General features: G+C 36.4%; 1 protein-coding gene across 2 annotated transcripts; it reads right to left on the reverse strand.

The window, feature by feature from the left end:
• Nucleotides 1-239: 239 nt before the first annotated feature.
• On the reverse strand, nt 240-10,597 carry tmem41b (transmembrane protein 41B). 2 transcript variants are annotated; one of them, XM_081358780.1, is made up of 8 exons: nt 10,534-10,597; nt 10,349-10,454; nt 8,110-8,227; nt 7,898-8,026; nt 5,080-5,173; nt 4,857-4,961; nt 4,634-4,772; nt 240-2,985 (listed from the first exon to the last, which is right to left on the reverse strand). In XM_081358780.1, the coding sequence occupies exons 2-8, from the start codon at nt 10,437-10,439 to the stop codon at nt 2,816-2,818; spliced, it is 846 nt and encodes a 281-aa protein (XP_081214906.1). In that variant the 5' UTR covers nt 10,440-10,454; nt 10,534-10,597; the 3' UTR covers nt 240-2,815. The 2 variants fall into 2 exon arrangements, with proteins under 2 accessions (XP_081214906.1, XP_081214907.1); XM_081358781.1 differs by having other exon boundaries at nt 10,553-10,583.
• Between the last annotated feature and the right edge of the window lie 9,404 nt (nt 10,598-20,001).

Consider the following 20,001-nt stretch of genomic DNA (forward strand, 5'->3'; position numbering starts at 1 on the left):
TAGTTGCAGACCAACAACAAAAAATGTAAACCTCCAAGCGAACTGAAAGGAAAAAGCATTATCATCACAACTTAATAAATTAATGACATTTCTGATGTCCTGGCAGAAATGCTAATGTGTGACACTTTTATTATTTATTTATTACTTTTGTAAAACTAAAAAAAAAAAAAATAATAACTGCAGTTTCGGGGACACCAATTATTTGTTATAAAAACATATTGTACACATGAATGCCAAATAAATTGAAATGTGACTTTTAAGCCAGATTTATTCTGATTTTAACATTCATAACTTTACATTATAGAGCAGAAGTTAAACGGTCTGGGAGGTAGACAACCAAAACATTTCACAAAAGCATGTGTTTTGAGAGATAACTGATCAAATATTAGATATACTGTACAACAAAAATACAATAAATTGCTCAAAAAGTGCAGTCAGTAATTACATTTTAAGGGTGAGCCACTTTATAAAAACTTTTTTTTTTTTAAAGGTTGTATGTATGTAAATGTTTCAAACCAACTTTAATAATCATGTCAAACAGTAAATGGGTCTTTATTTAAAGATGGAGTTATAAAAATGAGTGCATACATATACACTGTGATTCAGTGAAAATGAAGAGGCAAATGTTACTAATTTATTTAATCATCATATAATAAATATATTAGAAGATGGTCAGACATGAAGAGATTTTAAAAATACAGGACACGACAGTACGTTTCTCATTCAATCTTGTGTAATACTGTAAATCAGTAACCTTAATTTATTGATAAAGACAATTCTGTAAAAATATGATAGAGAAGAAATCAGGATGAGAACAATTAAGGAAATTATAAATAGGTGAGAGAGGTTAATATCAACACACTAACCATCATAACAAATACAGTTTTGTGAGACTTAACCGCATAACTCACATTTGCTCTCAGTTTGATACGTTACATCAAGAGCTGCTGGCAACATTTAGAGGTGACACAAACTAAATGTGGATCAAAGCATGAGATAAATCAAATGAGGTAACAGGGAAATCATACCCGGTGTAAGACCGTCCCTCATCGCACCCTTCCACTTAAGAGAAATTTCAGTGCATTTATTCTCATCCCAACATAAAGTCAGTCAGGAAACTATAGTGTATTGAAGGTTTAACAATTTTCAGGTGTCCAGAATGTACAAACAGCATTGTATATTAGACAGACGCATGACATTTTCATAAGACTGATTTGTTTTACTGAAACGAAAGGCAACTTAAAACCCCACTGAGCTGCCTCGATTAAATAGACATATTCCATATCCAACAGACACGTATGTTTTTAAATGGTTTTAATAATCTTTTAAACCATTTTACAGTGGCTTGACTTGACTAGGTCCAGGATACCAACTGTAACAGTTACAAAGCGCCTACATTTCCAGGCTCAGAAAGTAATACTTCCCCTCAAACTAAAAACTACTTCTTTCCAACAAAGCTCAAAATCAATCATTTGGCATTTTGACCATTTCATCCGAATGTAAAGAGAGAGAAATTTGAGTTTGAAAAATTCTCAAAATGAGAATTCTCTCCTCGTGTCATCCCTGATGTACAGGACTTTCTTTCTTCAGATGAACACAAACATTTTTTTTTAGGAAAATAATCAATTTCTGTGAGTCCATGTAGTGCAAGTGAATGGGTGACGCTTGGTTGACGCAAAAAAACGCAATCCATACGACCCCAGAGGATGAATCAATGTCTTCTGAAGCGAAACGATGGGTGTGTGGAAGAAAAATACTAATATTTTTTAATCTACTGTCATTTGAGCGTTCAAGAGAGGGACGTTGTGACACTTGACGAAGTGAGACGAAGTGGTCGGAAGTGTCGCAGACCTGCCACTTCTTGTGCGAGCTTCACATCACACTTACGACTGTCGTTTCACTTCAGAAGACATTGTTTCACAATCAGATCGCGTGGATTACTGTCATGATCGCTGGGTGTAGTTAGCATTATATGGACTCCTAGACATGGATTATTTTCCTAAAAATCTTCGTTTGTGTTTGTCTAAATTAAAAAAACCATTGTGGATGGCATGAGGACATGAGAGAATGGATAAAGCATCCTTTTAATAGTTCAGTATGCGAGATATCAGGCTATTCGTTCCATTTCTTTTACTTCAAGTAACCTGTTATATTAAGGCAAAACCATCTAAATGCAATCTACAGTCTCGATCTGTAATACTAATGTGGCATCATCCATATTTATGAGTATTTTAGGTCTATAACAAGAGCTAAGCACTACCATCTACAGTCGGCAGCGGTTCACGGGACACTGTTAAGAGATCGGGTCCCGACTGCAGTCTAAGCTGGCGTAAGAAATAAAGATCAGAATTAGAAATAAAATCTGTAAACCCACAAAGCTCGCCCTTCGAAAAGTCTCTGAAGCATGTAATAACACACTTGAATATTAAATTAGCTGTAAGACCAAAAAAAAGGAGAAGTTGGCACTTTCCATTTTAGCTCAGCAACTTCAGAGGGAAGTCTCTTCCAGTGCATCACATATTATTCATTACCGTTTTGGAGGAAATATTGAGAAATTTTTTAATCCGCTGACTGAAGACATTGATGTGGGAAATATTGCTTAGCGCTCATGACGATAGATAATAAGTGATGATGGAATTTTTATCCAATGAAAGTCCTGTCCAAACAATGGAAGGCCGGTCCTGACAGCCACTGGCTGCCCGTCATATGGGGAAATGAGGGTTTGTCGTGCATGCATAAAGGATAGGAAGAAAGCAAGGAGACGTTTAGAGGACCAGTATCATTCCTGAGTTGAATCAAGCAGGGCTGGAGATCTCTACTCAAGCTTCTGCTGGAGTTTCTTCTGGAAGCAGACGGGCAGGATCGAGACGACAGCTAAAACCCCCAAGACGATGAGCGAGTTCCAGGACACGGCCTCGCCGGCTGTGGTCAGCTTGTACAGCGTCGTCCCTGCGTTTATCGCCACAAACGACGGAGGAGCCACTCCTGTAGATCAGACAACAGCTATCAGAGGATTCATTTGTCAACTGTGCAAAATGTCAGTTAACTCTCTGCTGACCTTCGGTTATTTATTTTAGACTGAATTTTTGTTTTACTTCACCGGAATGTTACGAAAATTTGTGACATTTGTGGCACTGGCTGTATTTTCATTTTTTACATAGTCACACTTGTGATGTTTGCATAGTATAAGCATAGTAAATGAATTGAAATATGAGTACAATCTAAAGTAGCCTTTAATAATGTCTATATATATATATATATATATATATATATATATATATATATATATATATCCAAATGCAAAACATAATAAAAGTAATTATATATATATATATATATATATATATATATATTTATGTATGTACATTGCTGACCAAAATTATTAGAACGGTGTATTAGAAAAAATGTTTATGTTTTAAAGTAAGTCTCTTCTGCTCACCAAGGCTTCATTTATTTGATCCAAAAGACAGCAAAAACAGTAATATTGTGAAATATTTTTACAATTTAAAATAACTGTTTTCTATTTGAATATATTTTCAAATTTTAATTTATTCCTGTGACCAAAGCTGAATTTTCAGCATCATTACTTCAGTCTGCAGTGTCACATGATGCTTCAGAAATCATTCTAATATAATCCTAATAAATTCAAAAGAACAGCATTTATCTGAAATGGAAAGCTTTTGCAACATAATAAATGTATATACTGTCACGAATGCATCCTTGCTGAATAAAATTATTCATTTCTTTAATTTCTTTCCAAATAAAAACACTCACTGACCCCAAACTTTTGAACGATAGTCATAATGTTACAATAGCTTTCTATTTCAGATAAATGCTGTTCTTTTAAACTTTTTATTAATCAAATAATCCTGAAAGAAATGTACACAACTGTTTTTAAAATTTATCATAATAATAAATGTTTCCTGAGCATCAAATCATCATATTAGAATAATTTCTGAAGGATCATGTGACACTGAAGACTGGAGTAATGATGTGTCTATATATATATATATATTAGGGCTGTCAAAAGATTAATCGAGATTAATCGCATCCAAAATAAAAGTTTGTGTTTAAATAATATATGTGTGTGTACTGTGTATAATTAAATTTGTATATATAAATACACACACATGCTTGTATATATTTAAGAAAAATGTGTAATTTATATATAAAAAAATTATATTTATATATAATATAAATTATATATAAATATATACAGTATATGTATGCAAATATGTCTTAAATATATACATGCATGTGTGTGTATTTATATATACAAAATAATTATACACAGTACACACACATATATTATGTAAACACAACTTTTATTTTGGATTTGATTAATCGCGATTAATCTTTTGACAGCCCTAATATATATATATATATATATATATATATATATATATATATATATATATATATATATTTCTATGCTCTTGACTTAAGAAAATAAACGGGGTCGATTTTGATTGTATGTTGACTGCGATTTTTGTGTCCAATAAAATTATCTTTAAAATGAGAAAATGGCATTTGACAAACTATTTCATGTGTCTTACATGCAGCAACACCACACAAACTTGTGTGACTGTGAATCGTTCCTTGTAAAAGTGATTTGTTCGAAGATTGATCTTACCGAGAAAGGTGCCCAGGAAGAAGACACCCAGAGGCACATTAATAACCGGTGAGGTGATGTTGATGAACCAGTTCGGAAGGAAAGGAGTTATTCTCAAAAAGATGATGTAATTGATGAGGTGTTCTCTATGCTTGTCCACCTGCGAAGACATTATACATCGGCTCAGCGTTACAGTCAGTCAATTTACATGCAAAACGAAAAGCTTATGATATGAAAATATCACCTGTTGTGACCATTTCTGAGCTCTCTCTGTGAGGTACTTGTAGACCATCGGCCTCCCGACTAAATAAGACAACATGTAGCAAAAAGACGCTCCCAGGCCTGAACACTGTAAAGCATAAAACACAACAGCATTTTTACATAACAAAGTCACCTTTCATACTAGAAGACAAAGTTTGGCAGACAGACCATTTAGAAAGGAATATGCATACAAACAAGGAACTTACCAGACAGACGAGGAAGAGAGCGAGTGGAAAAGGGTAGAGGTAACCAGATAGTATACTGAGGAATATGGAGCCTGGGATGGCAAACGTCTGAAGACTGAGAAAGGCTTAGTTAAGGCCTTAAATAAATACAGAGCCAAATCGTACATACTGAACTATCTAACAAACACGAATAACAAATACTCCAAGAGTTAACCTGTTAGAGAAGATGTGAGACTCATCCCTCGGTTCGCAAAAACAAACGAAATACGAGTGCAATAAAAAAACGAGTGCAAAAAAAAAACGAGTGCAATAATGCACTTAATTGAAGTGTAAAGACCGCTATATACTCGCGTAAAACTTATTTTGTTCTTCGCTTAGGGGGTAAAAGGAAGTTCGAAATAAGTGAGCAGCGGTTTAAGTAACTCACACACTGTGCGATGCTGGCCGTCTGAGACAAATTTAGCAGATCCTAAAAGATTCCTCTTATCCTAGGCTAACATCTGAAGTCTTTCATCGTTTGTTTGACATGTTCACCGACAACCGATTAAACTTCAAACGAAAAACTCTGACAAGTTTTCTTGCACGCGTCCGTTTTTAACGCGTCTTGACTGACGTCCAGTCTGACATTAATGACGACTGAGATCTTACAGTGTGACATGGCTTACAGCGAGGATCATGTTCGTACAGTCTAACAAGCAACAATCGCAAAGCAAAGGACTATTATAGATATGAGCTATTAAATATGTGTTGCGCGCTTTCCTCTCAATAACAAAATAAACACACGACTAAAATGACAGCGGTGAGAAAACAGCAGTTCAGAAAGCATCTGATATCGCGATGTGGATGTTTGCACCAGCTCTGCAATTCGACACTTCAGTCATGTCACGTTTATTTATAAAGCACTTTATACAATAGATTGCTTTAGCTTTACAGTATTAAAGTCCCCGTGAACCGGAAGTTGCAAACGACTTTTCTCCATTGTTATGACGTATTTCCCAGTGAAAAGGAATATTGAACAGAGGGCAGGGTTTTACTCTAGCGCTCCTCCTCTCCATCTCTGCTCATAGCAGACTAACGGTTTGAGGGGAGTGGTTAAGCGTTGCCCAAACCAATTCCTCAAACCTACGTCATCAGAGAAGGTCCTCCAATGCAGAGGGGAGGGGCATTTTCAGATTTTGATTAAAGATTACCATGGTAAAAAATTTTTTTTTTTTATATTTTCTTGCACGGATTAATTGTTCACCACAAGACTAGTAATATGCGCTAACAAAGTAAATAGGGTCAATTTTGATTTCATGGGGACTTTAAACATGAAAAACAGTGTCAGTGTCACTTTCGATTAGAATTACAACTTCAGTTTCTACTATAAAGCATCTCTCCGGTGTGGTTATTTTAATTATTTATATACTCACGGACGCCTGACCTCGACAGACTCAACAGAAGAAATGAACCGGAGAAGATTTCCATGTCAGAAGAAGGCGGAGCCTCAGAGCCACACCCACCTATGACGTAATCGCCATGAGCCAATAGTAGTTTGAAGGTGTTTACCAGCCAGAGCGAACTTTTCCAGAAAGGGTTAGGGTTTGCTTTGGCAAGCTGTTTTCAACAAACGATCTTCATTCTGGCCTGATTTTGTTTGAAATGATAGTTCACACCAGTTTGTTCTTCGATTTCACTTGAAGTTTATCGGGTGGCCTTAAAGAGTTAAAGGGTTGACTTGTGTACAGCCATTACCGGAAGCCAGTGATTATAGTTTATAAAGTTATAAATATGGATATTTTTTCTTACAAAAACCCATCGCTTCACTTCATAAGGCCTTTATTAACCTCCTGGAGCCGTATGGATCACTTTTATGATGGATGGATGCGCTTTTTTGGGCTTCAAAATCTGTGGTACCATTCACTCCCAATGCATTATTAAGCTTGGAAGAGCCAGGATATTTTTTTAATATGAATCCGACTGTGTTTGGCTGAAAGAAGAAGGTCATATACACCTAGGATGGCTTGAGGGCGAGTAAATAATGGGATCATTTTCATTTTTGGGTGAATTATTCCTTTAAGGGGAAAGACATTTTAGAAAGTTAAAAATGGGAATAATAATGCTACAAATGTCAACATTCGTAAACATCAACAGATAACATGAATTAACGATTAAAAATATTTCTAAACAATTGATTAATCTTAGTTAATATTAATTTCACATTTACTGATGCATTATTACTTTACTAATACATTATTAAAATTGTTAATGCACCAGAACTATTGTGAACTACCAACAAACATTATAAAGATTAATAAATATTGTTAACAATTTGGCTAACACTTTATTTTAGTGTCCATGTTACAAGTTACATGTAGTTACTATAGTAATAACTGTAAATTATGCATAATTACACGCAACTCACTCTAAAACAATCCTAACCCTACGGTAAGTACATGTTAATTAATATTACTCATTACTTAATTAATAACACTGTAACAAGGACACCTTAAAATAAAGTGCAACCCCAAATTGATTGCTCATTGTTAGTTAATGCATTAACTGATGTTAACTAATGGGACCTTATTGTGAGGTATTACCAAAAATGTGTTATTTGAAATGTCCTGTTAAAGGTTAGTCTACTATTCTAAGTTGTAATCACCATTCAGTCTAAATATTCAACAACAGAATATTCATACTGGTTCATTCGATTCATTTAAAGATCTGAACTAAATGAACAATTCATTCTCATAATGGACATCGCTAGGTGGCATTCTTCAGGGAAGTACCAAATTTCGGCTTGTTCTTTTGTCAATAATATCCCAAGAAAAATCAAGATCACTCATGGCACAAAGGATACAAGATATATGTAGCGAAGTATGCAACAAGCACTTGGGTGTAATATGTGTCCTTGTATTTAGACAGCACTGTGCCCAATGCCTTGGCATCATCCATGTCTTTAGGAATTTTGATTTTTCCTTTCTCGTCTCTGCAAGACATCAAGAAAAGCATCAAACCATAAAGCACCCGTTAAAAAACTCCATCCGAAGAGAAAAGTGCAGTCAGACTCACTCGCTCAGCTCTGGGAAGTTTCTGAACACGAGATACATGACACAAGCAGAACAGGCGAAGATGGAGACGAGGAGGAGGATTGACATGCGTGCGGAGGCTCCTCCGGGTGACTGGACTCCTTAGAGAATAATTCAAAACACAGCATGAATAACCTCTCAAATCATCTGTGCAATGTGTTGCATACATTTGCATCACTTGTTCACGATCCTCAGGGAGATTCAGGCCCGTGAGAGCGCTCCTATGCGGTGAGCTAGACTAGAGAACGCCAAAAATCGTGTATGATAATGTAACATCATCTTAAAGGTGCTCTAAGTCATGTCACGCGTTTTTTAGGCCAAAACATTTTTTGTCACATACCGCAAACATCTCCTCACTATCTGCTAGCTGCCTGTCCCCTGAACACACTGTAAAAAAACGCGGTCTCTGTAGACACCACAGGCTCCACAAACTGCAACAAAAACAAACTGAGCAACAAACAGAGCGACCCGCAGCACGAAACACAACAAACTGTTCCAGCCAATAACCGACAAGAATGATGTGATGTGGGGGGGTTCGGGGGTTAGTGCGCGGATGAGGAGGAGGGAGGGTCTAGCTAGCCTCCGATTTGTTTGACAATAATTCGAATGTCAACAAGAAGAAACGTCTCCCGGGATCGCTTAGACAACCTTTAAAGGAGCAGTGTGATTATTATCGACATTATTATAAACGACACAGGAGTTTTACAGGCTTAAGCCCCAAGTAATTGACATATATAATACATATAAAGCATAAATAAAATCAATTTAATATAAATTATTATCAGGCTGAAGATGTTTTTTTCACATATAAATATTGTGCTTTTTATTATTTTTTGTATGTTTTTTTTTTATAATAACCTGTTATTCTATCAAATCATAAATTCAGCATGTTTTATTTGTTGATATTTCTAATACTATTTAAAAGTACTATAAGATAGTCGGTTCACTCCAAGTTATTAAAAATCAGAAATGCTTGAAAGATACGATTCTCAGTTCAGTTAGAACAACTCAATTCATAAACGAAAATAATAATAATAATAATAATAATAATAATAATCACACACTGCACCTTTATTTCGCCTTGTGATATCACGGGTCACGAGTGATGTTCAAATGTATCAGCCAGTTTAATATATATTGTATCAATAACAAAATTAAAAGAAGTATCCTAGAATATACAAATATAGGTTTTGGTAACACTTTATTTTACAGTGTCCCTGTTACGTATGTTACATAGTAATAACAGTAAACTATGCATAATTACATGCAACTAACCCTCAACCAAACGCTAACCCAAACGCAAGCACATGTAGTTAATTAATATTATTCAGTACTTAAATATATAATTACACTGTAACAATGACACCTTAAAATAAAGTGTAACCTAGGATTTATTATCCAGTTAAACATGTTTTGGAAAGATTTAAGCTTAATATACCTGTGAATTTTGTGGACTGTTGAAATAAACTATTTTATCATGTATTTAGATCATTTTGGAAGGGAAATCTAATATTAACAGACAACTGGTGTGTATTTGATATGCTTTTTTATTTTCAGAATGGCATTTTGGAATGTAATAAATAATACATTATCCATTTATTCATTCCATTTGAATAATAAGAAGTGGCTTTTTGCAACAAAAAAAAGTGACTTTAAATTATACATAAACCTTTTGGAACAAACCACACACAAAAACGCGCTGACAAACAAGTAATGTTTTAAAAGCACTGAAATTGATGTAACTTTTTTTTCTAGTAGCTAATGTTGCACTTTGTAATAACTCTTGTTCTCGTGGCATTAAATAAAAACAGTTCAGTTTAGAGGATGACCTCTGACTAAAAGTATGAGTAATGCAAAGGCAAACACATCATCAGTGTATTACACAATACATTTGGTCAGAGTCACATTTATAGTCCATTTCAGATGAGAGTTTGCTGTAGATGGTCTTATTTCTTCCCTTGTAAGACACACTTTAAGAGAAGAAACAACACAAAATCGAATAATAACCTTCAAAATATTGATCCCTGATCTGAAGAGTTAGTTAATTTTATGTTAACGTTAGTCCTAGATATTCAAGTTCCAGCTGTCATGCCCTCTGGTCGTGTTCAACAGTTTCTCAATATAAATACACACATATATGAACTATTCCGACTCCGAATAATCGAGGGACATTTCCATAATAACTGTGTGAGATTGATATCAGGACATCCAGTGTGAATTACCTTTGGGAAGTGGTGTTTCGATGGAGGGCCTCGGTTCCTGCTCGACCAGAGGACTGCTCTCTGTCTCTCGGTTTGCTCTCTTCTTGGCCATGGCGATCTGTTTCAGCTAAAAGAAAATAACGAAGGCAGATCTCAGATATTAACTGAGATCATATGTCAATGTAAAAGCTGAAATCTCCTCCTACTTCTCAGGACACCGGTGACCTGTGACAGTTGTCTTCTTCCTCGGTGCTGTTCCGTTCAGATGTCAACGGCATTGTTAGGCCGCTACTGCCATCTAGTGTCAACACTCAACACAAGCCGCCTTGAAGTGACACGTAAATACCATGGTAAACAAATGGGCTGAATCCGAAAGCGCCCCCTATATATCCTCAAATAGGGCATTATTTGAGGGGACAGCCATTTGCAGTGGTATCCGAAACCGTAGTGGACACTTATTCAATCCCACATTGCACCGCATTAACGCTCGCTATTTTTCATTCACTCCTTCAAGTGAACAGTATTAGTGGACTAACGTAGGGGATAGTGAATGAGGTTTTAGTTGGCAATTTAGGATTCAGCCATGGATAACCTTTACAAAAAGGGTTACTGCGACAATATCATGGTACCTAAACATTAACAGTACCAGGGTGTTTTTCTTTTTGTTTTGTTTTTGTAAGTTGTGGTAATTCAGTATCTAAAGTAAAATATAGGCCTACAATAAAAAGCATCTCTATATTAAAGGCCTACTAGTACATGGTTGCAAATGTTAAAGCAAAATGTAAAATTGGAAGACACGATGTAGTATTTTAATGTTTATTTATAGTGACAATAATTAATTTCGTCCCTGTGGGGACAAAAAGTGGATTAACCGTGTAAAAGTAGGAACACAGAAATAAATAGGATTTTTGTTTACACTAGAAAGCGAAGAGCTGCTTGCATGCAAGAGCATGATTATAGTTAGGTTATTTAAGTTATCACTTCACTAAACAATGACGATAAATTACTAACCAACATAGGCTATATAGAAATCGCTTGTAACTTGGTTCAGCCAAAATTATTGGGGAGACACAAACTGTATTTATTAGAGGCCGATCTATACATAACAATATAATATTAGACTGGTTCTGGACTTGCTGGAGTATAATCAAGAAATAGTAGAGGATGATGGGGTTATTTTATTTTTGGATTTCTATAAAGCTTTTGATATGTTAGAACATTCTTTTATTTTAAAATGTTTTAAAATGTATGGGTTTGGTGAACATTTTTGTTATTTTTGTTGGTGAACATTTTTGTTATTCAGTTATTCTACACAAATACCAATAGCTCAGTTTCAGTTTCAACATCGAAAGATTAAATACTGTATGCTTGGACAGGAAATTGTGCTTATAGTCAATTGGCTGACGATACAACATTATTTTTAAAAGGTCTTGACCAGATTCGTATTTGTGATTCAGGTTTAAAGCTCTGGCAAATGTGAAATTATTACCATACATGAATGCCCTCGTAAAACGTCATATAATATTCTGATCAAGTCAAGTGTCATATATTTAGGCATACATATTTTTAAGGATGAGGTCATGATGGAAAAGCAAAATGTCTGGAAGAGAATGAATGCAAAGGTAGACTTGATGCATGGATGCAAAGGTATTTGTCTATTTTTGAGAAGAGCTAAAATGGAAAGTTGTTATAGGTGTGTCACTGTGACACCTGTCTTGGACTTTGTTTTGCCTTGTGTGTTTGTGCACCATGTGTTTTCTTTCAGTTTCAGCTGTTACCTGTCATCATCCTCATCATCACTCACCGTGTGCACCTGTTGTCACTCAATCTACTCATTTGTCTATGTCTATAGTCTCCCTAGTTTCAGTTTGTCCTTGTTGGTTCTACGTCTTTATTGCTTGCTATGTGTCTTGTTCATAAATAATAAATAGAGTTTAATCGTTATCCGTCTTCCTAAACGTGCTTTACACAGCCCAAGCGTGACAGAAGAACCGACCACACCCTAAGAGTTGATAGACTGACTAAATTAAGGAGAACATGGGCGTTCTCCGTACCCTGCTGAATCCTTCAGATCGGCTTGTAACCTGTTTCCAGGACGGCCAATGGATTGAGAAATATGTCGAGAGGTTCCTTGAAATTTCTCACCTCATGGACTGGGCAGATGACGTCCTAGAGATTGTATTCTGGTACAGACTGGACGATCATCTGCACCAGCCCAGCCAGAGACTGTTCACGTCATCCCTGCCGTGCCTGTGTCCTCAGACAAGATGGCCGACGGGACGAGACTCTGCTCTGGAAGATGCAGCACTGATCGTAGTGGCCACAGCTATTGTGTGTGTGAGGGGGCAGCACACACATCAGCTACAACCCGTGAGCCCTCGGCAAAGATGTCAGCCGCCTCAACGTCTGAGCTTTCGTCTCCGGCCAAGATGGCCGCCGCCATGCCTGAGTTGGTTCCTGAGCCTGAATTCCCACCCAACCACCCTCTCCCGCCCCCTCTCATCCAGCCGTCTTCCTCATCTCCTCTGCCTCCTGTCAGCTTCCAGTCCTCGGCACCATCGTGGACTGTGTATGCCTGGAATCCTACTCCAGCCACCGTGTCCAGGATTCTACATCGGCCCATCAATCCACTAGCTCACCCTTGGCTTCTACCTCCTTCTCCACCGTGGCCCATCAGTTCACCAGCTCCACCAGGCTCCCTCGTTCCCCTGGATCTGCCTTGGTTGCTCCTCCACCTTCCATCACCCCTGAACTCCACTCCTCTGGCTTCGCCTCGTCCCTTCGTTCCCCCAGTTCTATTGGACTCCTCACTCCCTTCTGCTCCTCCTTGGTCTTCAGTCCCTCTCTCCACCGCGCCCTTCTATACAGTCTGTCTACATCTCAGTCGCCCAAGTCAGCGGCTTCCCCGTGTCCCTCTGAACCCTCTGCTCTGCTCCAGCACTTCGCCCACTCCTGTTGCCAGCCCTCCGCCTCCTCCCAAACCCCCACCTTCATCTCTTTCGTTACTGTAACCCCGGTCTTGGACTTTGTTTTGTCTTCTGTGTTTGTGCACTGTGTTTTCTTGTTAATCAGTTTCACCTGTTACCTGTCATCACTCACCGTGTGCACTTGTTGTCACTTAATCTCCTCATTTGTCAGTGTATATAGCCTCCCTACACTGTAAAAACTAAAGGAGCCTCAAATATCCTGTCGGATACTCAAGGAACTTCAAAATGTAATTTTGGTGCCTCAAAGCTCTTTCTCCTATAGTAGGGTTACTGGAGGAGCATTGACAATCTTTGAGGTTCTTGCTGGAACTTATGGGATTCTTTAAGCACTTTGTATTTAGTTCAGAGGTTCTGGAGTCACCTTTTCATTACCATGAGACCTCGAAGTGCTTTGGGGGAAAATAGAGGAACTTAAATGCGATAGAACGGTTATTGGAAGATCTTTTAACATTTAAGTGGTTCCTGGAAGATCTCTTATGTTAAAACCAGCATCTGGAGGAACCCAATGGTTCAGTGAGGCCAGAATAAGATTATTATTATCCTATTATTATTATTATTATTATTATAGGCTATACTTAAGTTTGATTCAGTATACATACCCAGGTGAAAAGACGTAAGTTACTATTAAATGTATTAAAAATGTACTTGAGTGTGTTTTTAGTAGACCTACAATACAAATATACTTGAATGCATTTTTAATAGGCTACATTTAACAGCGGCGGCCTATAGGCCTACTTTATTAAATAATTTATACCTTAAACAACAACGCAAAATAATAATAATATGAAGAAGAAGAACCAGGAGGAAAGGGGTTTTATTCTGTTTTATTTTATTCGAAACTGCTGCTATTCCTCTGCTGTCATAGCTTCAGTGATCCTCGCGCTGCTTGCGCGCAACAATGCTCAGCTGATCGACGTCATCGGGTTTGAACTTTGAAAGTAGCCTAACGGCTCTCCTCATCAAAGCTTTCGCCGTTTATTCGGCTCTCCATTACAAGGTTTGTAAACTCGCCAAATATATATAAATACAGAGTATACTCACTATATATTTAAACACACATATATAAACTAAATTTATTATACATTACTACGTTTTTACAGTGTTTACCACTCGTTTATGGCACACTATCTGGTATGAAGGTTTTAGCCGCGATGTTAACTAACGTTACGCTGATCTAACGAACAAATGGAAATTATTGACTTATTGTCTTAGATTGATTTAGTCATTCAGTTCAACATATTCCTTACAACTGTGTCGTCAAATTGCTGATATAGCCTAACTAATTTAGCTGATGCTTGCTGTCGTCACTCGCGTTTGTTATGAATAACAAAAGCAGGTTAATATAGTTTGGTCTGTTTTTTTTTTTAGCCTTACTTTAACTTACTACATGTGCCCTCATTCTCTCAAATACCATTTTAAAGCCATTTATGGTCAATAAATATTTTGCTTTGTTCTTTTGTTTCCCCAGAACAAGAACAACCATTACATTTCTAAAATGATCTGAACATTTCAGTGGCAACATTGAATTACAGTAAGTTACCTGCACCACATGCAGTACATTATTACTACTGTATGAACTTTCTCTGTGTGAAATTGTATTGTTTGACTGTGTACTTGTGTTTTTTAATCAGTTTTTCTCTGAAAATCTTCCCTCATGCTCTCAAATCTCATTCATATACTCAGAAAAATAATATCACATGTTTGGTTAACAAATAATGCTATGCATTTTTTCTTATATCTTTATCATTTGCATTTGAATATAAGACATTTTAACTCTGAATTATAACTTCAAGTTTGTTCTTCAAAGAAAAAAACTATTATATGGCTCCAGAAGACTTACAACACAACCCTTAACACATGAGATGTGAACTCATTGATTATTTTTAGGATCTTTTCTGGGATATTTTTGGAGCTTAACCATTTTTACATAAATTGTTGCATTGAATTGAACTAGACAAGAGTACATAAGAATGGTTTCATGAATGATTTACACTATTTTCTGCTTGTGTTTTTCATGCAGTGTAAGCGATCGGTGACTGGGGTTGCATTATGCCTGAGATCTGCTTTTGGGTTCCACAGACAGAAAGTCAAACAGGTTTGTAACATTACAAGGTTTAGGAAATTATTTAAATTTCACAACTATCAGTTTAATAACCTTACTAACAGTACATTTTGTACTTTGCAGGGATCTCGGTAAGCTGAATACAAGTTTGATCTAGAATAAAAATCCTCCTGTAGACCTGAAAATCACTGAAGTGCCTGGACCATCCACCAGAAAAGAGGAAAAACACAAGGAAAACGATGCTGTACCTTTTCACTTTTCTAACTCTTTAAGTACCTCACACCAACTTGGTCCCATAGTGACATTTTTGACCACAAATGAAATTGCTGATCGTGTGGATTCATATTGAAATGACTGAATTCACCAGTGAACATTCACAGAACAACAGATAATTTTACTGCATCTTAATACTGTTTCCGGGTCGAAGCCTCTACTTCTACTTCCTCTATCTTGTTTCATGAGAATACTCAACAACCATTTACGAACTGTTGATTCAAGTCACACATTTAAGCTTTTTAAAAAGCCATAGTGTAAATTACAGTCTCCAGTCTCACGGCTTGCATGTCAACATTTTATGAATCAAAATAGCTGAATAACTAACCGTCTGAGATTTCGGTATAGAGATAAAGGTTAGGATCATAATTTTCAGGAATATTACAGCACAATGAGTGCATATTAGCACTGTTTGTTTGTTTGTTTTTGGCATCTGACAGAGCTTTTGGACTTGGAAACAGTGATGTCAGACTTACTATCGGCCTGAAACACAAATGTGTTAAAGTTAAGTGAAGATGGACATTTTTAATTAATCAAAATGTATTATTTTTATTTTGTGGAACATATGTGTTTCCATGCATTTTGTTGAGATGTCTTTTCTTGTTTATCTATTGTATGGTTGATTATTCATGTTGCTTATGTATTATATTTTTTGTATATTCATTGATATTAATTGTTAGCTTTTTTCCCCATGTGCATGGAGGTGTATGTATAAAAATGATTATCAAATATGCAATAAACAATTCTTATTTTGTATTTGGTTCAATTTGTTTATTATAATAGAAGTTAAAGGTAACCATAGTAACAACATGAAATTAAATATTAAAAAAAAAAAATTTGGTTCCTGGAGGCACCCAAAGTGGTTCCACACAGTGCCTAATATTAGAGTTCCTCAGGAAACCTGTGTGGTTCCTCAGAGAACCGGCCCTTTTTAAAGGGTGCCTAGAGGATCTACAGACGGTTCCGCCGGTGTGGCAAAGTGAAGAACCCCAAAAGGTTCCTCCAGGCACCTTTTATTTTTACAGTGTAGATTCAGTTCTTCCGTGTCGGTTCTACGTCTTTACTGCTTGCTATGTTTGGTACGTGTCTTGTTCATAAATAATGGTTTAATCCGTTATCCGTCTTCGTCTTCCTGAACGTGCCTCACACAGCCCAAGCGTGACAAGGTGTATCGATCCTGCATCTTGTCTCTCTATTTCTAATAGAGCTATTAAGACCAATAATCAAATTAGAATTTTTATATGAAGAAAATGGTGGTTTACAAGCCTTTAACTTTATTTGAGTAAATGAAGGTCAAATGGCCTACTTTTTTTTTTATAACAAGTGAAAATAGTTTCTATTTTGCATTCTCAGATATATTTAGAAAATTGGGTGGAATTGATTTCCTACTGAGATGTGATTTTACGGTTTCCAGACTGCCAATCAAATGATCTTCCTTTCACCAGCAGACTGTTATATTGGAAGCTATTATATAAGGATGCACCGATACCACTTTTTCCAGAACGATACCGATACTTTCATTTTTGGTACTTTCTGATACCGAGTATCGATACCTGTATTTTCACTGCATTTGTAATTTTTAAATGTATTGGGTAGAGAAACCAAAATAATATAAATCATATTAGTTGGCTTAATTTGTTCAGCAAATATATATTTCCCTCAGTTATTTTCATGCTTAATTAAGCCTGCTAAAATGCATTGTATGAGCTTCTGTACTTTCACTGTTCATTATATTGCTCATATTTAATCTTTCATTTAATAGCACAGTGCATAATTAGAGCTGCTTCCGCAGGGCTCAGTGCAGAGGATTGTGTAACCGGCATATGCTATGTGTGCCGTAGCTACTTCTTTTTTTGTGTGTATTAATCTGTATGTCAGGAATCTCAGGATACACGGTAATGGACCAGAACTCTAGGTTCGCAACAGAGGGCAAGAATGAGGTAAAGCACACTAACACAAAAACCAGACAGACCAGGAAAATTACTTTTACCCAGATGGTTTTCTTTTACTTTGCAGGAACATTTAAATGAATGTAAAAATGAAATGAAATGACAATAAACAATAAAATAAAAACCAATGAAATTGTCTCTCTCTTCCCCTTTAAGAAATGTAAGTTTTGAGTAGGCTTTGTATACTTGATCTATGTTATGATTCCGGTTTATTTTTGATGACTGCAAGTGACGTCACTTGCAGAGGAAGACTGACACGTTAACACGCAATATATGTGTTAACGCGTAATTGCATGTAAATGACGTGTTAAGACGTAATTACGCGTTTACGCATCAGTTTCACACATTTTGACCCTGGAGGCCTTCCATACTATCCCTTCAGACTCATCTCTCAGCCAGCTGCCCATAGAGATCAATTAAAGCTCGTTTTGAGAAAACAAATTGGGTTGTAGCTCGTTGTCAACTTTACTATGATTGGAAATAAGTGTCATTTGTGATTTAACAACGTTTAGCTCACGAGTTATTGATCCGGGAAGTTCGAATCTGTGAATATATTGCTCATGTACCTTACTGAACTCCTTGAGTTAAGCACTGAACGCATTTCTTTAAAGCTACACTGTGTCATTTTTTAAGTTGATTCTTAGCAAAAAAACACTTTGTTCTTTCAAAATTATATGTGTAATTACTTCCAGCAACTAATCAAGTATTCTCGTAAGCGTAGAATCTGCCATTCAGAATACATACTGTACAATCGAGTCACTCGAATGGCGGTAGCCATGTTGCGCCTCCATCTTGAAAATACATTAGCCAAAGAGGGACATACCTGGAAATTCAAGCTTCGCCTTTCGTGCTTTTACACTCAGTGGCACCGTGACGAATGCGAGGGGGAGATTACTCGCGACTGCCGGCAGATTTGAAAGCCGGCCACCGTAGGAGTTGAAACGCCCTCGGAATGGGAGGGGCTAGAAAGTAATATTCAGTTGGTAGTCATATACAATTTCACCGCTAGATGGGAGAAAATCTTACACAGTGTAGCTTTAAATTTGAGTCCAAGTTCAAACACCATGAACCGTTCCATTGTTAACGTACGGAGCTGTCTGAAACACTGCCAGCGGTTCGAGTTTGTCCGAGCTCACAAGAAGTTTCTTGGGGGAATGCAAAAGTTTTGCGAGAGAACGCAAAAGATTTTTAAATAATTTTTTCTACCATCCCAAATTTTTTCTACCACCATGTAACTTTAGAGGCTCTGTAAGCGCCCATCTTTACGAGTTTATTTTTTAGAAGACGACAGTAAATAGACATTGCCAAAAGAAAATGCCCCTACGAACCTGTTATCTGATTGGACAACACTTAACATTAAAGGGATAGTTCACCCAAAAATGAAAATTACCCCATTATTTACTTATCCTCAAGCCTTCCTAGGTGTATGACATTCTTCTTTCAGACGAATACAATACAAACTCTTTCAAGCTTTATAATGACAGTGAATGGCCGAAGAGGGAAGCTAGTTATTTTTTAGTCGATAAAGTTTTCAATATGGATATTTTTCTTCTTTCGCATCACTTCGCTTCAGAAGGTCTTTGTTAACCCCCAGAGCCGTGTGGATGCACTTTTATGGACTTTAAAACAGAAAATGCCATTATAAAGCCGGGAAGAGCCAGGACATTTTTTTATATATAACTCCGATTGTATTCGTCTGAAAGAATAATGTCATATACACCTAGAATGGCTTGAGGGTGAGCAAATCATGGGGTAATTTTCATTTTTGGGTGAACTTTAACCTTGCTTCTTGGCATGCTTGAATTTCTCTTTTCAAGTCCTGTTCCATCATAGCCACTAAATTCAAGTAAGGAGTTTGACTAGCAAACTATAATATTTTCATAGGTCGACCTGATATTTTTTGGGATCATTGTCTGGCTGACAGTCTTCTTCTGAATTGCCTGGTATATTTAATATTATTTATTTAATTCATGCTTCTTGCAGTGATAAAGCAGCAACATACAATCACACAGAAAAGTTGGTGAGTTGTGGATATCAATATAGTTATATATCATTATAGTTACGTTCAAAACTTTGGAATGATTACGATTTGTTTTATGTTTTTGAAAGAAGTATCGTATGCTTACCCATTTTAATAAAAAATACAGTAAAAACTGTTTTGAATACCTTCTCAAGTTTAATGTATTCCTGCGATCAAAGCTGAATTTTCAGCATCATTACTCCAGTCTTCAGTGTCACATGACCCTTCAGAAATCATAAGAATGTGCTGATTTGCAGCTCAAGAAACATTTATTATTATTACCAATGTTGAAAACTATTTTTACTTAGTATTTTTGTGGAAACTGTGATACTCTACCATTCAAAAGTTAAGAAATATTTAAAAAGAAATTAACACTTTTATTC

The sequence above is a fragment of the Scardinius erythrophthalmus genome (assembly GCF_964197995.2).
Source record: "Scardinius erythrophthalmus genome assembly, chromosome: 2".
Lineage (NCBI taxonomy): Eukaryota > Metazoa > Chordata > Actinopteri > Cypriniformes > Leuciscidae > Scardinius > Scardinius erythrophthalmus.

What these genes read in the sequence shown, in the direction of transcription:
- tmem41b (XM_081358780.1), bottom strand. Translation starts at nt 10,439, where the DNA reads ATGGCCAAGAAGAGAGCAAACCGAGAGACAGAGAGCAGTCCTCTGGTC. An exon ending in TACTTCGCTACATATATCTT is followed by an intron (nt 5,174 to 7,897) that starts GTATCCTTTGTG and finishes AGCCTTTCTCAG; the next exon opens with TCTTCAGACGTTTGCCATCC. An exon ending in CTCAGAAATGGTCACAACAG is followed by an intron (nt 4,773 to 4,856) that starts GTGATATTTTCA and finishes ATGTCTTCGCAG; the next exon opens with GTGGACAAGCATAGAGAACA.